A 22421-nucleotide genomic window follows, 5' to 3' on the forward strand; every position below is an offset into this window, starting at 1 on the left:
AGGTTCAGCCAGAGTAGATGAACGTATCTGTGTTGCTGAGCAGAGCCTTTAATATTTTTCATGCAGCAGCAGCAGCTTCAATAATACCCCAGTGCAAATATATCCAAATACTGACGTTTCGACTGCTTTTGATGAACAACACTGCCCCCATCTGCTGAGAAGTGCACATAAGAGTGTCAATTTTCTCCATAAAGATAAGAATGGAAGAGTTTTGGAAAAAGAAAAATGGTTTACCCAACATATAAGTGTTAAACTAGATGTTAGTCAAGCTGATGCAGTTAAAAATATACATTTCAGTGAGTTAATAATTTAGTTTTATGTAAGGTGTTATGGTGACGGGCAGAAAAAAAGAGCAATGTCATTTTAGTATCTCGGTGTCAGTGTCGAGTGATCCCTCTTCGCAAATATATACGATCTTTGCTTCAACCGGGTGAGCTGATTGGCTGGCGCTAAAACTCAGCCGAGTAACTCCGAACGTAGCCGAAGAATGCCGGAGTTTTGGTGACGATAATCCGCCCGCCCCTTCCCCCGCCTGGTTCTCTCCGCACGTCCTTCCCCCCTGATCAGCTCCACTATCAGGCTGGAGTCTCCGGCAGCAGGGCGCGCAACACAACACACTGACAGCTGCGACTGACTCACTAACCGAGGGGGGAAACGATGGAGCACAGAGGCGCCGACTTCAACATACTGCTAGCGACCGATTCATACAAGGTACCGTACCCATGGCGGTTTTAAGACGAAGGTGGGGCGGGGTGGAGGTTAGCGCGTGAGGAAGGAAAATTGATGAAGTCAAGGTGGTTTCATCATCAGTCCCAAGGCCATCACACCGCTCTGTGTGTGCCCGGTCCCCGTCGGTTCACTTCAGGCCGAATGAGTCGGAGGAGAGGACCGGCGCCGCAGGGATGTGGGGTACCAAATCCAGAAAGCAAGCATCCCTCTTTGAGCTAGCGAACTTAACACCGCTGATGTAACGGAGGCAGAACCTCCACCGGCTTTGCTAGTCACATTGGCTAGCTGAGTTAGCTAGCTAGCTAGCTCACAGGGAGCGCTGGAGGGAGGCAGAGGGTATTGATATAAAAAAAGGCTAATATTAGCAACTAGCTAACAAGCTGTGTGGATAGCCCCCCATGAACCGCTCATAGGCGAAGTCAGTCACACCAGCCAGGCGTAAAGCTAGCCCGCATGGAGCTAGTAGCTAGTGGCAGGGCTTGACTTTCAAGAGAAACAAAACCGAAAGTCAAAAGAGGGCGAAGGTTTTTTTTTTATTATTATTAATCTTCAACAGCTAGCAACTCCAGGTTATCTGAGTTCAAAGTCTTAGTTTACAAGGACGACGCCTTGCAATGATGTTCAACAGACAGACGGTTGTAAAAAATGTAAACAAAGAACGAATGCACTTGCAGTAATGTTTTATAGCACGTAGCAAGTGGTTGCCGGGCCGGTTGCCATGTACTGCAGTCATGTGACGGTAATCAGTGATGCTGATGGTGGAACAGAAAGTTAAAAATTATAGGAGAGAGTTGGGGTGATCACCAGCATAGACTTTGACTCTGAAAGACAAAATTCAAAGATTAAAAGTCAGATGAGACCAGGCAGAGATCACATGTCAGCTGAAAATCAAAAGTTGACTTTAAAACATAATCTTACACCACAGGATCATTTAAAATATTAAAATGAGTATCAAAGCAACATTTATGAATAAGCAAGGTGAATTTCTGGGTATCCTTCTCGTTAATAAATGGCAAATATGCATGTCTGTTTAATTCTCATTCACCCCGGCCATAGTATATCAAAAAAACAAAAAGGCTAATGGACTTGTTCAGTTTCTGGAAGATGTTTCACCACTCATTCAAGTAGATTATTCAGTTTTAAAATGACTGGTGGGGAGTTTTTATTTGGAGCATCTGTGGGCGGCGAAACACCTGACACTCGCACTGTTCGGGTCTGTTACCAACCAGATTTGCCCAGGTGGTGCCCTGTTTGTTTAACCTTAATTTTTGACCCATGATGGGTCGCCGTGTGTACTTGTCATCATGTGAGTATCAAGTGTCTCAATAAAAATCTGAACTTCCCTCGTGTCATTTAGACCTAGACATATAAATAGTTTTTAACTCATGCAACCTTTCACTATCAACTCACTGTACACTAATTTGTCCCATTAGATGTTTTAAATTTCATTTTGAGGTAGTAATAAGACATATTCTTATAGCTTTGGGGTAAAAATCAAGGAGCTTAGTGTGCTGGGTTTGTTTTACTGTATTGAAACCTCAAACTGAATTGTAGAAGGTGTAGAATTTACTCATATAACGTATCTGTAAATGAAGTCCTGCACAATGTAATGAACCTGGGTCAGCTAATGGGCTCATTTTAATTCCCAGCCCAGCTAAGAGTGTGTTATGTTTTGATCCATGTTCTTTTCATATGAGGTGTACAGTATATTATCAGTGCATTATAATTTAATCGAGCTACTTATGCAGATTAAAAATCCATCCAAGAAGACTGCTGTTTCTCTAAAATCGCTGTATTGTTGTCCAATGTACAATTTAAATCCCATATCAGTTTATTAGTATTCCATATATTCAAATTGTAGTTATATTTATTGGTAGAAAGAAACTCAAGGGTGAACAGCCACACTGTGAGCACATGAGCAACGTTAATACCATTGCTGATTAGTTTTGAGTGCTTGTGAAGGGAGGTGATTAAATGAAAGGGGTCTAACTCCTTCGGAGCGTGTTGTGGGCTTAACAGAAAACCTTCTGTATGAGTGGTGCCAATTTATAACCCATGTGACACCCCTGGGTTGTACAAAATACATAACTTGGGTTTCCATTTGTATTGAAACATAAGGCACTACCATTGTAGTTTATGGAGGTAATCAGTATCTTCAAAAATATGTTCATACAGACAACTTACCTCAGCCAAATAAACCAAACGTTGGTGTGAAATGACTGGCATACCCAGTAAAGTAATCCTCTTTGGTAATTTTTTTCCAATGCCAATATAATCAGAAGTACCTCTAATATATTGTGTTTTCCCAGAGTAAAATATTGTCAAATTGCTGAAATGTTTCTAGTTTTGGCCAGCGTTGCATTAATTGAAATCAATTCAAACCCCATTTGCCAGTGTCCATTACACAATACAACTTCCTGTTAAAGAGGATCCAGTTAAACATTCTTTATTTTACTAAATTGAGGCTGTGCTTTCGCTGTTTTTCTTTAAAGAATCTTTATTTATTCACCGATTTATTTATTTATTTATTAGGGGTTCTCCGTATCATATCAAGTCACGGTATATCAGCCATTACGCAAAATTCATGCATCACCGTTGGTGCTGGGAAGGGAAAAGTGGTTTCTGCTATGTGCATTTAATTAAAAATTCAGCAAAAATTTCCATTAATTTTGCCCCACAGTGTCTAATGGACAAATCCAGTAGCTATGTTACTACCTAAATTTATTTCAAGAATGTTCCCGTTATTCCTTTCAGTAATGACTTTCATTGTGCTTTAAGCTTTTTACACATCTTTTAAGTGACAGCAAAGGCAACACTTTGGCTGAGACGGATCAAGTTTCATGTTTTGTCTTTGGGCAAGTCATGCTTGTCTTTCCATGCCAGGCTTAAGTTCACATTATTGTCCCTTTAAACAGTTGAGTCATGCAACTCAACAGTAGCTAAGTGCCATTCAGTGTGTGTGTTGTCAGAGTACCCAAGCATTGATACATTACACTACATTTACAAGCTGCATCACATCTGTCTTTACCGTTGGATGTGCACATTGGTGTCTCATTGGAAGCGTCTTGTTTGTGGGTATCCAGTCCGCGCAATAAAAAAAGAAGAGGCACTGTTGCAAGCGAAGCGTTTGATGGACTCGCTGTTCAACCAGGGGCATTATACTCTGTCCACAGGACATAAAAACAAGCTGCACCCAAATGCCTTTGTCGTTTGTTTGTTTGAATTGAAAAGAGTTGCTCGGCCCCAAAGCCAAGCTTGCGCTGTCAGTAAACACACATGCACAAGTCTCTATGTAAGGTCTGTCAGATTTAAACATGGTGCCGTATAGTATTACTGTATATTGTTTACAAAGATTTTTAAAGCATTGTTCGCAGCCATGTGACATAAGGGTCCAGGATTGTGTCTGTGGGGGAAAAACCATTCCCATAGAGCAGAATGACCACAGAGGGGGTCGAAGCTGTGACGTGTAGGTTATGGGATGGTCCCATTCTGCATTATGCTGCTCTAAACAAGAGCTGCATGCTTCAGATGTTGTAAGACAAACCTAAAAATCTCATTTCGGTTTTCAAGCTTAACTATTTTTTTTCTGTGTCACACAAAGACTCCCACCGTCTACAGGAAATGTTAGCGTTTTTGTTTTCTGCTAATTGAAGTTGTCACGTGACAGTGTCAATAAGCGCGCTATAGTCAGGGTTTTGATACAGCTGACGAAAATAGGATATTGGTTTGATTGCTAACATCCTGTCAGCTCAGGTCGGACATCTACCCAGAAGTCTTTTAAGAGACAGGAACCTGCAAATGTTGGTAATAATTATCCTTAAAAACATGACTAAATGATTATTTTTTTTAATTACAATTGACCGATCTGTTTATCATCTACAAAGGGCCAAATATTGATTTATATCTCTGAGATATGCTGACCTACCAGACTTCTAATAAAAATATATGTGGTGTCACTATACTATTATAATGGACATTCACTGGAAAACATTGCTGGGTGACACTGATACTAGTTTTGCCATTATCAAATAGTGTTTATATGTATACGTCAGCATGTGTGCCAGTGAATATGTGCTCATGTGGGTCAGCCTAAGTGTCATGTTGAGTGTCTTGACTCTATTTTGAGTCCTCGAAAGCCCAGCGGAAAGGACAGAGGCAGGGGTCAAAGAAACTGAGTAGTTCATTGACATTTATCTCGTCTCGTCTATACAAATCATGGGTGCGGGGCTGTTTTGTTGCTCCCTGCATAATGTCTGCTATGATCCCCTTTCAAAGGTAATTACACCTGTGGTTCCAACGTGACCTTTATGTATTTACAATAGCGAGAATGTAAGAAGTTTCCCAAGGGTGCAGTCAAATGAAGGACAAGCCTGTGCTCAATGGAAACTGCTCTCTTTTCTATTGTAAAGTTGTGAAGTGTATTCCGTTACCCCTGTGGGCATAGTTTGAACATTGCTAAGACTTATCTACGCGTTTTTCCCTCAGGACTTAATTGAAGAGGGGGTTTTTGTTTTGTTTTTTTGCTACAGGCTTAACTGCTCTGGTATGGCTGGTAGCTTGTAGTGGGTGGAGTATTCTTGCAAACATTGTACAGACGTTACTGTGCATACGTTTGACTGACTTTATGACTTCTTTAGCATTTAAGAAAATCACATTAGCATTTCTTGTGGTTCCATTTTGCGCCGTACAACAAAAGTTGAGACGGCATTTCTTCAGTCTACTAACGCCATGGTAGATGAGTGCACCACTGTGATGAGGGTTAAATCCTCAAAAGCCCCAGTGTACTCTGTGGAAATCCCTGAACTCATTTGGGATTTAATTGATGGCAGGATGGCTGCAGCTGACTCTGTATCTTTTCCTATTTTTGTGAGAGGCCAGTTTATTCTTTAAACATTCCTGGACATGTCTCAAATTGTTTACTCAATTGCACATTGCTGATATTAGCTGTTAATGTTTCTGGGGGCACTCAGTTTGCAGAAGATAAGAAGATTACTAGTATCACACGCTGAGCACAAACTGGCATTTCCTGAATTGTAGTGGAATAATGGAGAACGTGCAAGTGTGGGAGAAATCTGACGGAATTATTTGACTTGACACAATGGATTGGTGTTTGCTATATTCTCAGATAAAATACCCTTAAACACTGAATAGCTTTGCAATGTGTGTATTGGAAACAATCGGATGAATCTTTGGGGCGGCCTTCATTTATGAGGAAGAAGCATTTATTTGCAAATCCCAAAATTGCAGTTTGTACACCTCCTTATTGTCCAGTAGTTTAAAGCATTGTCGTGTAATCTTGAAGGCATGTCAACATGTGTTCAGAATATTTCTTCAGTTCCTCGGAAAGCTGCAGCTTTTGATTGTGAAACTTTGTAATAAAAGTGTCCAATGGCTTCTGTTTAGCAATTCCAAGGTATTGCAAGATCTGAGGGACGCCCCAAACTCAACCTTTTACACAAATGCCAGCGTGTCGCACATTGATCAGATATACAGTTGGAGGAATTATAGTTTTGGCAGTTGTTTGGCTTGTTTTTCTTACTTTCTTGATATGTGGCTTCTTGTTGTGGGTTGTGTGCCAGTTTTGTCGTGTTCATTCGTGCTTTGGTTGCAATAAAACGATCAACGTTTTTTTTTCTGTTTTACGCCTTGTTATTTGTCATTAACGCCGCTCCCTCTCTTCATGTGCTCTCCAGCTCGCCTGACAACCGCTGCTTTCGCTTGCTGTCTCTCTCTTTCGCTGAGCAGGCAAAGAGGGGCCAAGTTGTAATTTTGTGTTAACAAACAGCAACTGACAGCCGCTTTTAATTATACCTTAAAGGAATCATGCATTTTTTAGTCTCTTGACTAGTTAATAAATTAGGCTCATGGTGAACTTGGCAAGCTCATTTCTTTTAGTACACTGAGGTAAAGACCATGCCAGTGAGGATACAACAGTTATGACTTTTTTAATTTATTATGATGCTTGTGAATTATGTGCATATCTTTTAGCGTTGTCCTGACTCCTAATTCTCTGGTTATTGATTGTGACTGACCCAATCAATTTGTCTTGTACTCCGTCTCTGCAGGTAACGCACTATAAACAGTATCCTCCCAACACGAGTAAAGTGTACTCCTACTTCGAGTGTCGTGAGAAAAGGACAGAGCCCACCAAAAACAGAAAAGTCAAATATGACAAAACCGTCTTCTACGGCCTACAGTACATCCTCCACAAATACCTAAAAGGTAAGAATCATATTCAGAATAAGTTCATTTGAATAAAAGTGACCTGCAGCCCAGTAGGAGTGTCTGAGTGTGGCATAGTTCTATGAAGCCACAACTTCTTCTATTGTCTCCTCAAGCTGTTTATGTTAAGGGATGTGTTTCCATTCAACTCAGCAAATTACAACCACCTATCCACTGTTGCCCAGCGAGTCTTAGTTTGCTTTTAGGCTCTTTACAAAGAGATTTTTTTTTTTACTATAATAAAATAATCTGTAAGTAAGTAAAGCTAAAAAAGTTTAGAGTTCAAAATTTTGCAGAGCTTTTTGTTTATTGGTCCCTGTGGGAGCATTTTATTCTTTTGTTCTTCGCTCCCCAGGAAAAGGTCAGAGTACAGGGTCAGCTGCAAAGCAGTTTGCCTGAAGCTATTCAAATTCATTGCGTTGCTCAAGGACACTTCAGCAGGGCAGGTGGTTTCTATTGAGCCCGGTGCTGCAACAGTTTCTTTATTCACTTGAAAAACAACAAGGTTACAGTATGTTTCACAATGATTAGAGCATATGCTGCATAAAACAAAGAAACCAAGTTAGAAAGAAAAAAAAAAACAAGAGAAACCAGAACAGCTTGAAGTAAGGCAAGATGCAACGCACTCAAAATGCGCTATGCCCTAATGAACTCAACTTGGGAAAAGGTTGGCGTTTGTGTTACTTTGGGAGATCCTGAGTGGCATGAAAGAGAAGGAGTCGAAAGAATGCATCTGCCTCCTGTCTCTTAAGAGGATTTCATGGTGTGGTAGCAGAGGTGCGGGGATAACGGCGAGAACAGGGAGAGTGAAGACAAAGGCACAGCTGCTCTTTCACTGTCGGAAAGGCCAGCTGTCTGCGCTGAGCGTCCCTCGCAGCTCAGTGATTAGGTCAGCTATTAGAGATGCGTCCTTGATCCTCGAACGTGCAGAAACAGAAGTGTGCCTCGTGATTTTCTTGTTTAAAAGGACAAATCAGAGAGAGTGAAAGCGAAAGCAAGAACCTCTAAAACAAAACAAAAAAATCATGATGTAGAGTTTTAACTTGAGAGTTTTCCATTAAAACAAATAACTGGTTTAACTCAGATATGCCTTTTAGTCATCAGATTTAATTGTACCTTGGAAACACAATTATGTACGCTGCGTAAAAGCAAAGTCAAAGCAACAGTTTGAGTACAGTTGCCCGTTGTGATTTGTTTTGTTCCAACAGGTTTCATGGATTAGTTTCCGTGCAGTATTCAAACCAAACAAACCGGAAATATGACATTGTGGGTAGTTGGTGGCTCGTGTTGTGTGCTCTTGGACAAAGATGTCTTGTCATCATGCACAGGAAGCATCTAATTCAATTATAGTGGAGGACAGTGGAGTAGCAGCACAGTGCCTCCCAGTTTGTTTCTCTTTCACTCTGTGCGCTGTTTGTTTTATTTTTCGTTTATTAATCCCTCTCCTCCTTCTCCTTCCCCCGTCTCCAGGAAAGGTAGTGACTCCAGAGAAGATTCAGGAGGCGAAGGAGGTATACAGAGAACACTTCCAGGACGACGTTTTCAATGAGAAGGGGTGGAATTACATTTTGGAGGTAAGCGGCCGCTCAAAGTGTCCAACTCTGTTTACATGCGGATAGATTCCATGAGGGCATCATCAAGGAATGGGTTCATTGAGGAATTGATACCAGGCGTGCAGGTGTACATATACACATGTGGCGGGACATGCTAGTGTTTGCACATGAAACACTCCCAAGGTCTCCTTTATAAGAGAAGCTCGTGGTTTGTCTTCGATAGCTACACCCACCCGTAGGAGATGCATTGTTTGTCTGAAAAACGTATGCTTGTGCAGAAAAAAGTTCAGAGTCTGATTACTGGCAGATATACGTAGTTAACAGCCTGACAATTGAAAAACCTGCCGCTTAATTATCATAAATCTGAAACTATTTGGTGCCGTGGTTTTCCACAGAGCTCAGCTGAAACTTTCATAAAACTTTAGATACAAGTCAGATTTGGCACCTTGAAATAAATCACTGTCAGTCTCTACTTCTAAGAAAGTGTTTTTAGATTGTGTCTAGCTATTGAGAAACACAGTTTCAGCACCTTGGAGAGAGCACACCTCTCTGTACTTTCTCAAGTTAAGAAAAGTGCTAATAAACCATGATATATTCTCTGTCATCTCTCTGTAATCTATCGCCACGTTGCTTAATCAGTTCAGCAAAAACACTCTAACACCTGTTTGTACAGTCGGGTTCTAACTCAGACTTGCGTGTCTTTGTGTTTATAGAAATACAATGGACACCTGCCCATTGAAATCAAGGCGGTGCCAGAGGGGAGCGTCATTCCTCGAGGAAATGTTTTGTTCACGGTGGAGAGCACAGACCCTGAATGCTACTGGCTCACCAACTGGGTGGAGGTAAGTTTGTCTTGTCTGCTGCCTGGGACCATATGTAGGACGGGTCAGGTCCTTAACATGACGTGAAAATGATGAACATGTCAAAGGCCCTCTGAGGTTCGGGGTTATTTTTCGACACTGTGTAATGTGCTTACATTTTGACTAATCTCTTTCATGTCCCGTATCGTATGAGTCCTCTTATGTTTTAAGTGCAGCATCAGTTCTTAATTAGCTTTATCGAGTTTAAAGCCGCTGTAAATTTCTCACCCCCCTCCCTGTGCCGACATATCACAGCTGAAGTTTTTATGTGCTCCTCATGCAGCTACAAAAACTACGTTGCTAGGCATATCAATAAGATTTAATCGTTATCGCAATTTGTTCATTGATTAAAGACGGGAGACGTTAGCAACACGTATGCCCTATTTATTACAGCGGAGCGCTAATAGTTTTCTAAAAGCCATAAACTTTTTAGTTTGGCCGCGTGCCCGATGACACCTATTATTGCTTCCTAAATCTGTCTGAATTACAGTCCCTTCTGTGCTTATTGCTTAATCACTGCCTAGAGATGTGCTGTAACTGCAGCAAAGAGCTTCAGAGCGCCAGGTGATAGAAAATGCTGGCGTTATAGTAGTTTACACAATAATTTCAACGCCCCTCGTCTCTGACATGATTAGATTCATTCACTTGGCAGAAGGTAAACGTCACTAGGATCACGTGAGAAGGATTTATTTGCTGCTGTGTTTTGATTAGTTACACATCCATCTTATACCTGGAGTGGGATTCACTTTTACACGCCTGTGGTTAGATGGCTAGCTAGCAGCTACACCTCTGAGGAAATGGGCTAACTTAGCTGCTGATCAAAAACTTGAGCAGCTTATTAGTCCAACAACAAGAAGGTCGGCTTGACGTCTGTCACTTTCTTTTCCTTCTTAACATCCCACATAAATGTCCTCTCTTTCTGTCTGCCTTGATGTCCGTGCTGAGAATACAGAGCTAGCTTCTTCGCACGGCCAGCTGAAGACCTGAAGTCGGTGGTGTGTAAAGAAGTGCTGTAAAATGCTTCAAGCGCTTCTCGTGGTAGATCTCCATCAACCTAGGTTACGTTCCTCTCAACAAGGAGAGGAAATGAAACTGGAAACCACTGATTCTCAAGTCAATATGGCATCAAAACGATCCATCAGAACGATGCTTTCCCGTAGAATAGCATCACGTTGTCTGACACAGCTGTGTGCTATGAACTGTTTCCATTCTTCGTGCTAAGCTAAGCTAGCCGAACCTGCAGCTTCACATTTCCCAAATACCTTTCCATTCAATTTTAAATGCAACTCGTGAGCTTGTGGTTAAGACGTTGGAAGTCGTGTATGCAAAATCCAAGGGGTGAGACTGCTGCTAGGCAACTGTGGGCCTCTGAAAGAGCTAACTGGGTAACTTAATGTACATTTTCAAAAATTACATCAGAATTTAAGTAGATTTTCATTCTGGCAGTCTCATCTCTGTGTTTTTTGTTTTGTTTTTTTACACCGAGCTAATGTGTATCGTGGCATTGTGCCTCCCTGCGATCAAAAATATCTAATGAACTTAATTCTGCATGAACAGACTGAGCACAATGACTCTGCAGAACTAAATTCGTTTACCATGAGCAATGTCTTCGCTCCGTCTCTTCCCTCTCTCCCCTCGACTCGTGCTGTGTCTTTCTCTCTTTCGCCGTGACGGGGCCCCGACTCTGTAATATCATGTTCGACTGCTCCCGCACATTAATCTTTCTCGGGAAACGACGCGCTTTTTTGTTTATTTCTACTGACGTGAAAAGAAAGATTTGTCAGCACGTAATTTGTTTTTAAAAAAAGAGTCGAGGACCGGTAATTGGATGCACATACTCTCCTCTATGTCATGGCAGATACAGAAAACAGAGAGCGCTCGGACGTAGGTCACCCACAGCCGAGAGCGCTGTGGCAACACACATGCATGTGTGTCCTGATAAATTTGGATACACTACACATACACACACGCACCTTCTGTGACTGATATAAATACACGCATAAACACACACACGCAGGGTCATTCTTCACGGCTGATGTAAAATTAGCCATAGCATTCAGCCTGGTGTCCTTGGACTGCTTCGTTCGGTCATAGTCTCGTTCTCGTCCCTTTGCTCTCGTTATCCCGTCTTCTTTTACTTTCTTTTCTTCTCTTTCTTATCTTATTTTCTTCTTTCTGCTTTTTCTTTCTGTTCCATTGTCTTCATTCTCATCACGCTCCCTTGTTCCTTATCTTCCTCCATTTTGTTTGGGCCACTGACGGAGAAGTTATGTCAGCACATGTACGTGCGCACATTCCTCCATAGTGTTGCTTTTACGACACGACAACCCATGTCAGCACAATAACGAGAAATGTCACACCCATCTTAATCTATACAGATCGTAGTGAAACTAACTACACTAGAATTACAACTTTAGTCTTAACTCCATTCGTGCACCTATTGTGTTAAATGTTCAAGAGGGAACATGACATGTGAAAGGGAGGATATCTATCTTTGTGACCTTGGCAGCGTGGACATTTTGACTGGCCCGCGCTTTCCGGCACATCTTCAAAGAGCTGTTTGATTTGCGCGTTCGGGTTAGAACTGGGTCGAGGTCAGGGTACGGGGGTCAGGCAGCGCAGTCCGTCAAGTGAAATGCCCTCACAAAGCGAGCCATACAACTGCGTGTGGACATTGACCTTGTTCTGGCAGTCACATGAGTCCGTATTATGTTTTATATTTTGATTAGTCTGAGGAGGCATGTGACCTGCTCAGGGCCAACAGAGTGGAGGCACACTACATAGAGTTAACGGGCAAACGCAAGCAGTGAGTCAGAGCTGGAGGTTTCCAGAGATTAGGAGTTTTTCCCCTAGTTATCTTTAAATCAGTGCAGGGGAGGAAACATTCAGGTGTTTTGAATTTAAGTCATGCGTGGCATGCTCTCTTTATGAGCTGCTGCTGAGGCTTAACACACATAGGATAGTGCTATCATTCCTAATATACACAGATCAGGCATAACATTATGACCTAATATTGTGTAGGTCTCCCTTGTGCCTCCAAAACAGTTGTGACTCATCAGAGAATGGACATGGGCCTTCTGAGGGTGTCCTGTGGTGTCTGGACACAGAATGTTGTTAGTGGGGTCCTTTGGGTCCTATGGGTTGGAGGGGAGGGGCCTCTGTGGATCATCCCACAGATACTTGATCAGTTGGGGATCTAGTGAATTTGGAGGCCAGGTCAACACCTTGTGCTGTTCTTCATGTCAGGCTGCATCCTGCTGGGGATAACTGCTGCCATTAAGGAGTGTCATTGCTATGGGGTGGGGGTGCCTGGTCTGGTCTAAGTGGGTGGTACATGTCTAAATAACATCAAGATGGTCAATGTTATTCACTTCTCCTGTCAGTGGTCATAATGTTATGCCTGATTGGTGTAAATTATTCACCTTCAGCTTCATATATGTTGCAAACACAGTGTGCAATTTCAAAATGTGAGCTCCGTGTTCTTGTATGACGCAGTTATCACCATGTTTGGTTCATTTATTGAACAGAATATTAAACATACCGCCTCACTGGCTTAGGAAGAGGTTTATGTACATAAATGCCAAATGTTCTCACACGCACGTATACACCGCTTCACAATCTGTGTATTCATAACATTCCCCAGGTAGCGGTGAGTACAGATAAGCCACTTGTTTTCATATTAAAATCTGTGACTCTGGTCCAGAGTTGACATGAAGCACCAAGGAATGTACTTGTCCCGGAGTTTGTCTTGTGTGAACGGGCAGGCCGCTTTAATCCCTCCGAGCTTGTTGGTTTTGGGATTTAGTACCAGTTGAACGCTGAGAAAGCACGGCGGTCGCACCAGACACTCACTGGTCTGTTAAGAGGTGGAAACAAAACCATTTGCTGCAACGTGTTAACTTAGAAGGGATTGTAATGTTGAAAGTTTATACAAAGAGACTTAAAAGGCTTTAAACATGATGTTAAACTAAGACGGATCTTTTTTTTTTTATCAAATGCGCACATGGGAAACTAGAAGCGCAGTGACATTGTTGATCTATATCTTGTGAACTGTCCTCTCTCACCCCGTCAGACCATCCTGGTTCAGATCTGGTACCCCATCACTGTGGCGACCAACTCCAGAGAGCAAAAGAAGATCCTCGCCAAGTACCTCCTGGAGACCTCTGGGAACTTGGAGAAACTAGAGTACAAGCTACATGACTTCGGCTACAGGGGCGTGTCCTCACAAGAGGTATGAAGCAAACTGACAAATCGGAATCGGCGTTACTGACCGAGTGTGTGCGCACGTGTGAGGAAAAGGATGTAAACAAGTAGCGGTACGTTGAAGCCGCATGTTTAAATAAACCCAACTCAAGGTCCAATCTCTAGCCTCTTTTGGAGGTTTCACCCACAGCACACGGTGTTTATGGGATTGAGTTGGCTAACTTGTCACAGAGATGGATTCGTTTACATAAGAGCTTAGCAGCTGAGAATATAAGCCAACATCCAGAACGCAGTGCACATTTCTAAACAGCTCAACAAAAAGAGAGAAGCCATTCATAGATTACTGTATGCGTAAAAAGAATGGTTGGAAACCTAAATACATTAAAAATAAGCAACTAATCCATTTTTTTGTGAATCAGTTCAGCATAATATTATACATCCAGCTGTTTTAACAAATTATCCCTCCCGCTTATTCGCAGACTGCAGGCATTGGAGCCTCCGCCCATCTGGTCAACTTCAAGGGCACGGACACGGTCGCCGGCATCGGAGTCATTAAGAAGTACTACGGCACCAAGGACCCTGTGCCGGGCTTCTCAGTGCCGGCCGCCGAGCACAGGTAGACACACGCTGTCCTCAAGGTTTTATGTTTATGAAGCTCGTGTCCGTACTTAAAGACGGAACATTGAGCGTCTGCAGGCTTCCACTGCATGTTGAAGGCATAATAGTCCAGTTATTATACAAGACCTCCTGGTAATGATGGGTCTCTGCCAACACGCATTTCAAGGGACTTCTAAGGTTAGCACAAATGTAAAGCTTTACATATAGCCCTGAGAGGCTGCGTTTAACTTCCTGCATCACGCTGTTAATGATGATTCTGAGAAAGTGCAGGGATACAGTAGCCGCATCTCATTTCTTCTCCGTCTCTGCCTCGGGTGAGATGGTCCACGTTTTGGTGAGGAGCCAAGTGTGCATGTGCTCTTTTTATATCCTCAGAGTAGAAAGCTTGGTCCAGATAACAGCGAGGTATCTGCCAGTTGGAAAGATTTACTCAGCATTTGGGCCGAGACTGGTGCTAATTTGGTTTTCTGATTAAAGCTTGGTCACCCTCGCGCTCATTATCTGGTTCATATATTTTATTTGGTGAATGAGGCTGGGGAAGGGGAGGGAGAGGGGGGAGGATGGGTGAGTTTTCTTTCTGTTTCGCTCTCATGCTCACACGTTCGCATCTTCCCTGCCACCACCAGGGCAGTTACTGCTGCTCCAGCGCACCCTTCTTTCCCCGCACCAGTGCATTGTGGGATGGTGGCAACCGTTGCCGCGGCAACCGTTATGTAATGGCTCCTAAAATGGGTTTCGTTTCTACCTCAGAGGGAGGAGTCGCAGTGAAATTCCACTTCGATTTTGATGCCGAGGGGAAAGGAAGGAAGGAGGCTCTTCTAGGGATGAGGTGTGTCACCTTCCCGAGCTGTAATGGCCAGAATTTAATTCAATGGAAATGACAGAGTTCCCTGTAATATAATTTAGAACCAGTTTGGCTTGGAGTTTTTATTTGTGTTGATGTTCTGCCAGGTAGCTTTGGTTTGCTCTGGGTTCACTGAACAGGTTTCGCAAGCACTGTTTTGTTTTTTTTGGTAGAAAAGGTACTTTGATTTTACCGGAGATGTGGCAGGCAACCCAGATGTTGTGTAACTTCGGTGCATAAAACCGTGCAATGCCAGATTTTACTTATCCAGCTAAACTTTAATTGGTAGGAAGTGAGTGATGAAATAGAGAGGGGCTGATCTGAAAGGTGAGCGGTGTGAAAAAATGCTAAAAAGACTAAAATTAAACAGAATAATCAATAGAATCTATGTTACGCTGAACTCACATAGAGTATAAGAGGTTCATCGACCTCACAGTTGAGCCCGGTTTATGATTTGCAGCTGTTGGTCCAGCATAAATTCATTAAATTCACATTATCGCAAATTATTATTGCGAACAAAACCCTGTTTATCTTTTGTTTACTGATTAACTTGATGGCGAGTGCAATAAACTCCAAAAACCAGGGACCGCCCTCTGATTTTAAAACAGCACCAGGTCTCATAAGGTACTGGCAGGTTGCACCAAGCATCTTGATAAACTTTCCACGGTTTCTTCTGTGGATTTTTGATGTCTCACTTGATCCATCTGTTCGTGAGATGAGAGCTCTGTGGGGTGGGGGGGGGTGTAACATCTGTTTCAGGACTCTTTGTTCTTCATTTCACTGAAGATAACTCTCTAGGGCTGTGAATGAAATTGGGGAAAAATCAGACGCTTCCCTATCGCTCTCGGATGATGGATATGAATCCAAATATCTGAAGGGCTTGCAGCGTTGAAGGATCATTACACATAGCAAAGAGGAGGAATAAAAACGCTATGTCTTTCTCGCAGTGTCAGCGGGTGAAGCGGTTGATCAGCTGATCTAAAAGAAAACTTCACTGCATTCACTCCAGTGCCTCAACAAACGGACGTGACTGACTGAAACAAATCTGTTCTAACCTTTAAAATCAGATCTGGTGTCACCCGTGATTAAAAGCTGAAGTGCACTGCCCTCTTCTGGACAGCCTGCGACACTTAATCAAAGTCTTATGACTGTCTTCGGCTGCTCCTCTCCTTTCTGTGTGATAACATTTTAGTACCTTCTCCTTTAAGGTGTCATTCAACCGTTAAATTATTTGTTGCTACCTTTCCCCTCCCCTCCATGCTCCCTTCACATGACTCGTCCATCTCAGCCAGCCTGCAGCTTAAAATGTTTGTCTACTTCTTTGCCACACGTCTAGGAGGCTGTTAAGTCAAAGTGTTACATGCTAACATGTTAACGTGTTGACTCCTCCTCATCCTCTCTGCAGTACCATCACAGCATGGGGCAAAGACCACGAAAAAGATGCCTTCGAGCACATCATCAAGCAGTTCCCCAACGTGCCCGTGTCCATAGTCAGCGACAGCTACGACATCTACAACGCCTGCGAGAAGATTTGGGGAGAGGACCTACGAGAGCTGATAGAGAGGCGCAGCGCAGACGCCCCTCTGGTTGTCCGACCCGACTCGGGAAACCCGCTGGATACAGTTCTGAAGGTGCGGCCACATGAACAGCTTGCCTTTCATCTGGAATCTTAAAACAAGGCGGGAAGCTAACCCTCCCCTCTCTGCACCACCTCCTCCCTCCTCTCCTCTTTGTCTGTTAACAGGTGTTGGATATTCTGGGTAAGAAGTTTCCTCCAGAGGAGAACTCTAAAGGATTCAGGGTTCTCCCGCCTTACATCAGAGTCATTCAAGGAGACGGAGTTGATATCAATACACTGCAAGAGGTACGGACACATGCACGGATGGTCGTAGTTTGAGTTCATCAACAAAGCAGTGTTTTGATTGTGTATGATTTTCCACAGATCGTGGAGGGTATGAAGGCGCACAAGTGGTCCATTGAGAATATCGCCTTCGGATCTGGAGGAGCTCTGCTGCAGAAACTGACCAGAGATCTGCTCAACTGCTCCTTCAAGTGCAGCTACGTGGTCACTAATGGACTCGGGGTGAGGCATACTGGAAGTAGAACCATTTTTAGGTTTCAGGTGTCTTTCTGCCTTTAAGAAAGATTTTATGTCATGATTTGAAATTCCCTTCCAGTCTAAATGTGATCTTGTTTTTTGCACAGGTGAACGTGTTCAAGGATCCGGTGGCCGACCCCAACAAGAGGTCAAAGAAAGGTCGCCTGTCTCTACACCGAACACAGAGCGGAGACTTTGTCACCCTGGAGGAGGGCAAGGGCGACCTGGAGGAGTACGGCGTGGTGAGTTCAGTAAACGCCAAAGCACACACACAAATACATATATTCACCTTCATCTCACACTTTCATTTCTTTCGTCTTCTTACCCTTCTCCAACTTGTTTCTCCCTCCAGGACCTGTTGCACACAGTCTTTCAGAATGGGACGATTGTGAAGACGTACACGTTTGATGAAGTCAGAGACAATGCTAAGCTCAAAGAGAGCGAGCTGAAGGAGCTGCTGCACTGAGTGCAGTCCTACTACACCCTCACATACTATCCACACCCCCAAACAGTCCCTCCTTTCAGCCCTTCACCTTCAGGCCTCCAGTATCACCCTAGAAAATGGAGGTAGAGTGCACTGCTAATAGACCCCCACTCCTAAAGCCTGAGAACCTGAGAAATGTTCCTAAAAACCTGAGACTCCCTTAAAATTAAAACCCTGTCTGTTGGTTCTCCAGTGGAGTGGGGAATGAGAGATTTGGAAGCTCACACACCTCAGATAAACGGCAAACACCCCAAAAAGTGTGCAGGTGGGAAAAAATGAATGAGAAGAATATGTGTGAGAGATATTTTAAGCAACAGAAATGACATATGTGTTGAGGGAGAGAGGTTTTGATGCTAAAATTGTACGTTCACACCCCCTTGTGCCCCCAAATTAAAAGTTGGGCGCGTTGCACCGATAGGCTGGGGATTTCACAAATTGATGAATGTGATTGGCTGGCTGCTGACAGGCAAGTGTCTGCAAACTCTTCCATGCAGACACACGGGCAAATGACATGATTGTAGGTAATTTTTCTTTTCATTTTTTTGAATGAGCTGTCGGCAGCTGTATGCGGAGCGAACCCGAGACGAGTCAGTGTGAGAAAGATCATGAGAAATACCAAGCCACACCCACACCAGTGACCGTTCCCCGTGTATTCTGTACAGAACTGTTTAGAAGAAAAAACAAATACATGTCTGAATCTACTTAGCTTTGTCTTTTATGTGAAGGAAGAAAATGATGATCACAGTGATAGGCGGTGCACCGATAACATTGATAATCATAAATACTTGTAATTATGCACAATAAATTCATTTTCCCCCCACACTTTTTTTTTTTTACTTTTAATGAGTAATTATTGCGCTGCTTCTAAGTCCAATGTCTGTCAAGTATTACTTCTACTACTACTGGTATAATACATACTCTTATTGCAACATAAATGTTATCGGTGCATCTCTGACAGTGTAGAAATGATCATCTCCTTGCCATCATGTCGCCCAGTGTGCATTCACATCATGAAGGTCCAATCCAATCACACCAAAAAATAAACTATTAAAAAAAAAAAAAAAGAAGAAGTTTTATCCATTTAAAGTGTTGATTGATGATGCCTTGTTATTATTAGATCTTGCTATTGGACTAAGCAGAGATTTGGATTAGAGCTTCATGATGGTTAACGCTCAGTCTTTGCTGTGTAAGACCAAGAGACGATGTGAAAACAAAAAAACAAAAAAAAAAAAATACATCTCAAAAACTGTCTTCACTGGAATGAAGATGATATAACTATGTGTTTATGAAAGATTACATACCGTGTGTTGGCTGCTGGGCTGAAAGTGTATGTTAAATGTTGGTCCTGATGTGTGCGTGTTTGTTTGTGTGTGTGCATCCTGACATTTTCTTCCTTTTAAAGGACTGTGTAGTATTCCTTTATGCAAATGTGCTTATTGATCGAGGGAATAGAGAACACTCTCTTTTTCTTTGCTGGCCTTTTATTCTGAAAGGGGTTTGTGACAGACGGCGGGTGGTGATACAATACGGAGTGTGTTTGTCTTTCCTTTTGGGCAATGTAGACGTGACTAAGGGGTAGAAAAAATGGGAATACCTTCTGAAATGCAGTTGTAGTTGTTGGTGCACCGTTGCCGGTCAGCAAAACGTTGCCCTTAGTATCACTGCCTTAACTCAAGTGAAAAGCAGAGAAACTTTCAACAGAGGTGTTCCGCGTTTGAGTTTATCGCCCAGGTGTAAAATGGGATCTTGTGCGCTAATAATGCCTTTTCGGAGTTAACTATCTTTCCATTCCGAGCGTCACTCCTGTTTCCAGGTTGCGATGGGTCTTGTTGACGAGTGAGGGGATTTTGATGTGGCGGAGCGAGGAGCTGGCGACATCACGGGAAGCAAGGTTTTTGGGGAAATTTCAGCTGTTGGGCGGATTTTAACGATTAGCCTGAGCGACATTTGTGCTAAGTAGCAAACGCTACCATGCTACCTAAAATGGTGAATATTGGAAATGTCATACAAGTGGCATCCTTGGAGGCTAAAAAAAAATACATATAAAAAATAAAAACTGAAGTAAGCGCAAAAGTGCTTGAAATTGCAGTTCCTACAATGGCCACCAGAGGCCGACACCCCTTTACAACAGATCTGGTATCTAAACGCTAATTTCCACATTAATGACAACTCTACAGAGAAGAATTTTTATATAACGCACCAAATAAAATTTTCTCTAGGCTTTTATTATGGCTTATGTTATTAATTAAGGGGTTGTTAGCAGGTCTTTGTTAGGCGTAGTCTAGCACTGCCAATATGGCGACAGCTAGAGCCACCACACTGAGCGTCAAAACTTCTGACTTATTATACGATTATTATACATGCTAAACATCAACTCATCTTAAGTCCACTAGCGTGCTAGCTTTTGGACATAAGTAGCTGCTACCATAGCTGCTAACTGACTTCTTGAAACTTGTTGAAACGCAAGCCGATAATTTATTCCCTAGACTGCACTCTCTCTTCAGACATTCAGCTGCTTTACATTCATAGCTTCCCACATCTTCACCTTGGGAGGCTCAGCGTTGCTATCACAGTCTGCCAAGCGTTTGCCCCTGAGCTGCTTCACTGGAGCTCTTGGCGCGTCACTGACCTTATTCACTGACCCTGCTAGTTTTCTGTGATTTCAGGAAAAGACCTTGAAGAAGGAAATCCTGTGATGTCGCCGGCTCTCTCCTCTGGCTCTGGCTCAGACGAGCCGGTAAAGACCACAGCCAGTCACATGCCGAAACAACGTCAAATGGTTTTACCTCCCGTCTGTTTTTTTGCAATCGTCGCTGCTGTTATCTGTCTGATCATCTGTTACACAATTGTTGAGACACAGTAGTTCCTTTCATTTCCAAATATGGGGTGCATTTAGTAAAATTTTAATTTTACTATTTTGATACTGTCTCGGTTCTTACCTCAGAGAAATATTATTTTGTATGACAAAGGAGAAAAAAAAAATACAAATGCCAGAAATATTGCAGTAAATATCCTTATTTACCAACGATGCGGCCATACTGCCTTCTCACTTGTACATAAAGACAAGTAGTTTGACTCAAGCAAGAGAGGGCAGGTTAGGGAGACGACCACACTAGAAAATATTATTATTATTTTTGTCAGAATGACCATTTTTGTACCAACAGAAGAATATCCAAAACTGCTTGACTGAACGGGCGGCGTGACTGTTTCTTGTGAGGTCAAGCTTTTAGCTTCTGTTTGTGTGTGTGGATGTGTGTGGATGTGGATGTGGATGTAGTCCTGTGTGAATGCTTTGTGTGTGACGGATGAAAAGGCGTTTGTGAATACTTTTTTTTTTCTCTCTCGCTCTCTGTTGTTGTTGTTTTACTTGTATGTATATGTTGGTTGTTCCAAATTCTCTCCCAACACAACTGATATTTTAACTAACATAAACTTGCTATATTGTCAACAATACATTGATTAAAGATGCCACCCTGTACGTTTGAAATGATTTATTTGGTCTTCCTGACATTCCCCTGAGAAAGCCTTGAGGAGGAGGGGTGTGAGCATAATCAAGCAGCAGGGGAAAGAGTCATGGAAATGGAAATATAAGCACAACCCAGGTATTCTGCAGCCTTTTGCCTTTCGTCTCTTGGTGAAGAAGTGGAAATTCGGTTACCTGCTGCAGATGTGGGAAGGGTACCTGGATACCCGAGGGAAAGAAAAGACGAGGCACACCGCAAACAGACTGTCCTGACAGGAAACATTTTTCTTTAGAAAGTGCCGCAAACCAGTGAGAACTCCCACTAGTGACGATAGCAATTAAGGCCATAGCACAGCAAGTCAGGAGACGCTGACTATGTTTACAGTACATGGAAAGTATTACTTCAACCCAGTTGAAATAATTCTTGAAGCTAAATAAAATTATTTGCTAACATACATATATGTGATGTAAACAGGAATCAACATGTTCAAACTTTATTGACGACATTGAGTTAATTCAAAAGAAAAACGCGTTCTTACTGCATCTTTTTTAGCTTTGTTCATCTTAACAAACACTTGTTCTGTTGTCTCCATGTTTCTGTCTCTCCGGCAGTCCGTCACATGATTTTTTTACCACATGTGGGGAAAAAAGTGCACAGAATTCCTTTTGGTCAAATCAGTCTCTTCTGATTGAGGTGGTTTCATGCGGTGTTTTTATTCTGACTGGGCCATAACTCTGTTTTATTGTGTAAGTGTTCATGGAAATGTATGGAAAATGGTTTAAAAAGACCTACTCTGCACACAGAGGAGGTCGAGGTAGATGGATGGTCAAAAAATCACTGTTCTTTAATTCCCAACTCCCATGAGTGTGACCGTTGAACCTAAATTAAATTTTTAATACAATGTTTTCCATGACCTTAACAATTATATTAACTTCCCACGTCTTAATGTTTTACTAACCCTAACCCAGTGTGTCCAGAAAACACCAAATATTATAAAAGACCATCCCATTGTTTCTTTCTTCATTAATCTAAAATAATTTTCCTGAAGGAGTCATTCAGATTTGCTATTTGGTTAAGTCACTGTAAGAGATTAGACAAACCCCGTCCCTGGTTGATACTGCCTTGATTTGCCCTGCTTAACTATGGCACTGCCAGCCTGCTTCCAGCTATGGAGATCGGGGGTCTTCTGGGAGGGGGCGTGGTCAGTTCCAGCTCATTTGCATTTAAAGCTACAGACGCTAAAACAGCTCATCTGGAACAAGTCCAAAACCAGTGAAGTAAACCTACACGGTAGAATGAACAATCTGTTGTATTTTGAGCTGAGATTTTTAAAAACACATTTTGGA

The 22421-nt window shown here is 42.5% G+C and overlaps 1 protein-coding gene across 1 annotated transcript; it reads left to right on the forward strand.

Annotated features, from left to right (window-relative positions):
* The first annotated feature begins 574 nt into the window (after positions 1 to 574).
* On the forward strand, positions 575 to 21089 carry nampt1 (nicotinamide phosphoribosyltransferase 1). Its single transcript, XM_084573747.1, has 11 exons — positions 575 to 711; positions 6795 to 6951; positions 8422 to 8525; positions 9218 to 9346; positions 13437 to 13595; positions 14047 to 14183; positions 16435 to 16660; positions 16774 to 16893; positions 16972 to 17112; positions 17235 to 17369; positions 17480 to 21089. The coding sequence occupies exons 1-11, from the start codon at positions 658 to 660 to the stop codon at positions 17591 to 17593; spliced, it is 1476 nt and encodes a 491-aa protein (XP_084429873.1). The 5' UTR covers positions 575 to 657; the 3' UTR covers positions 17594 to 21089.
* The last annotated feature ends 1332 nt before the right edge of the window (positions 21090 to 22421 follow it).

The sequence above is a fragment of the Chelon labrosus genome (genome assembly GCF_963514085.1).
Source record: "Chelon labrosus genome assembly, chromosome: 23".
Taxonomy (NCBI): Eukaryota; Metazoa; Chordata; class Actinopteri; order Mugiliformes; family Mugilidae; genus Chelon; species Chelon labrosus.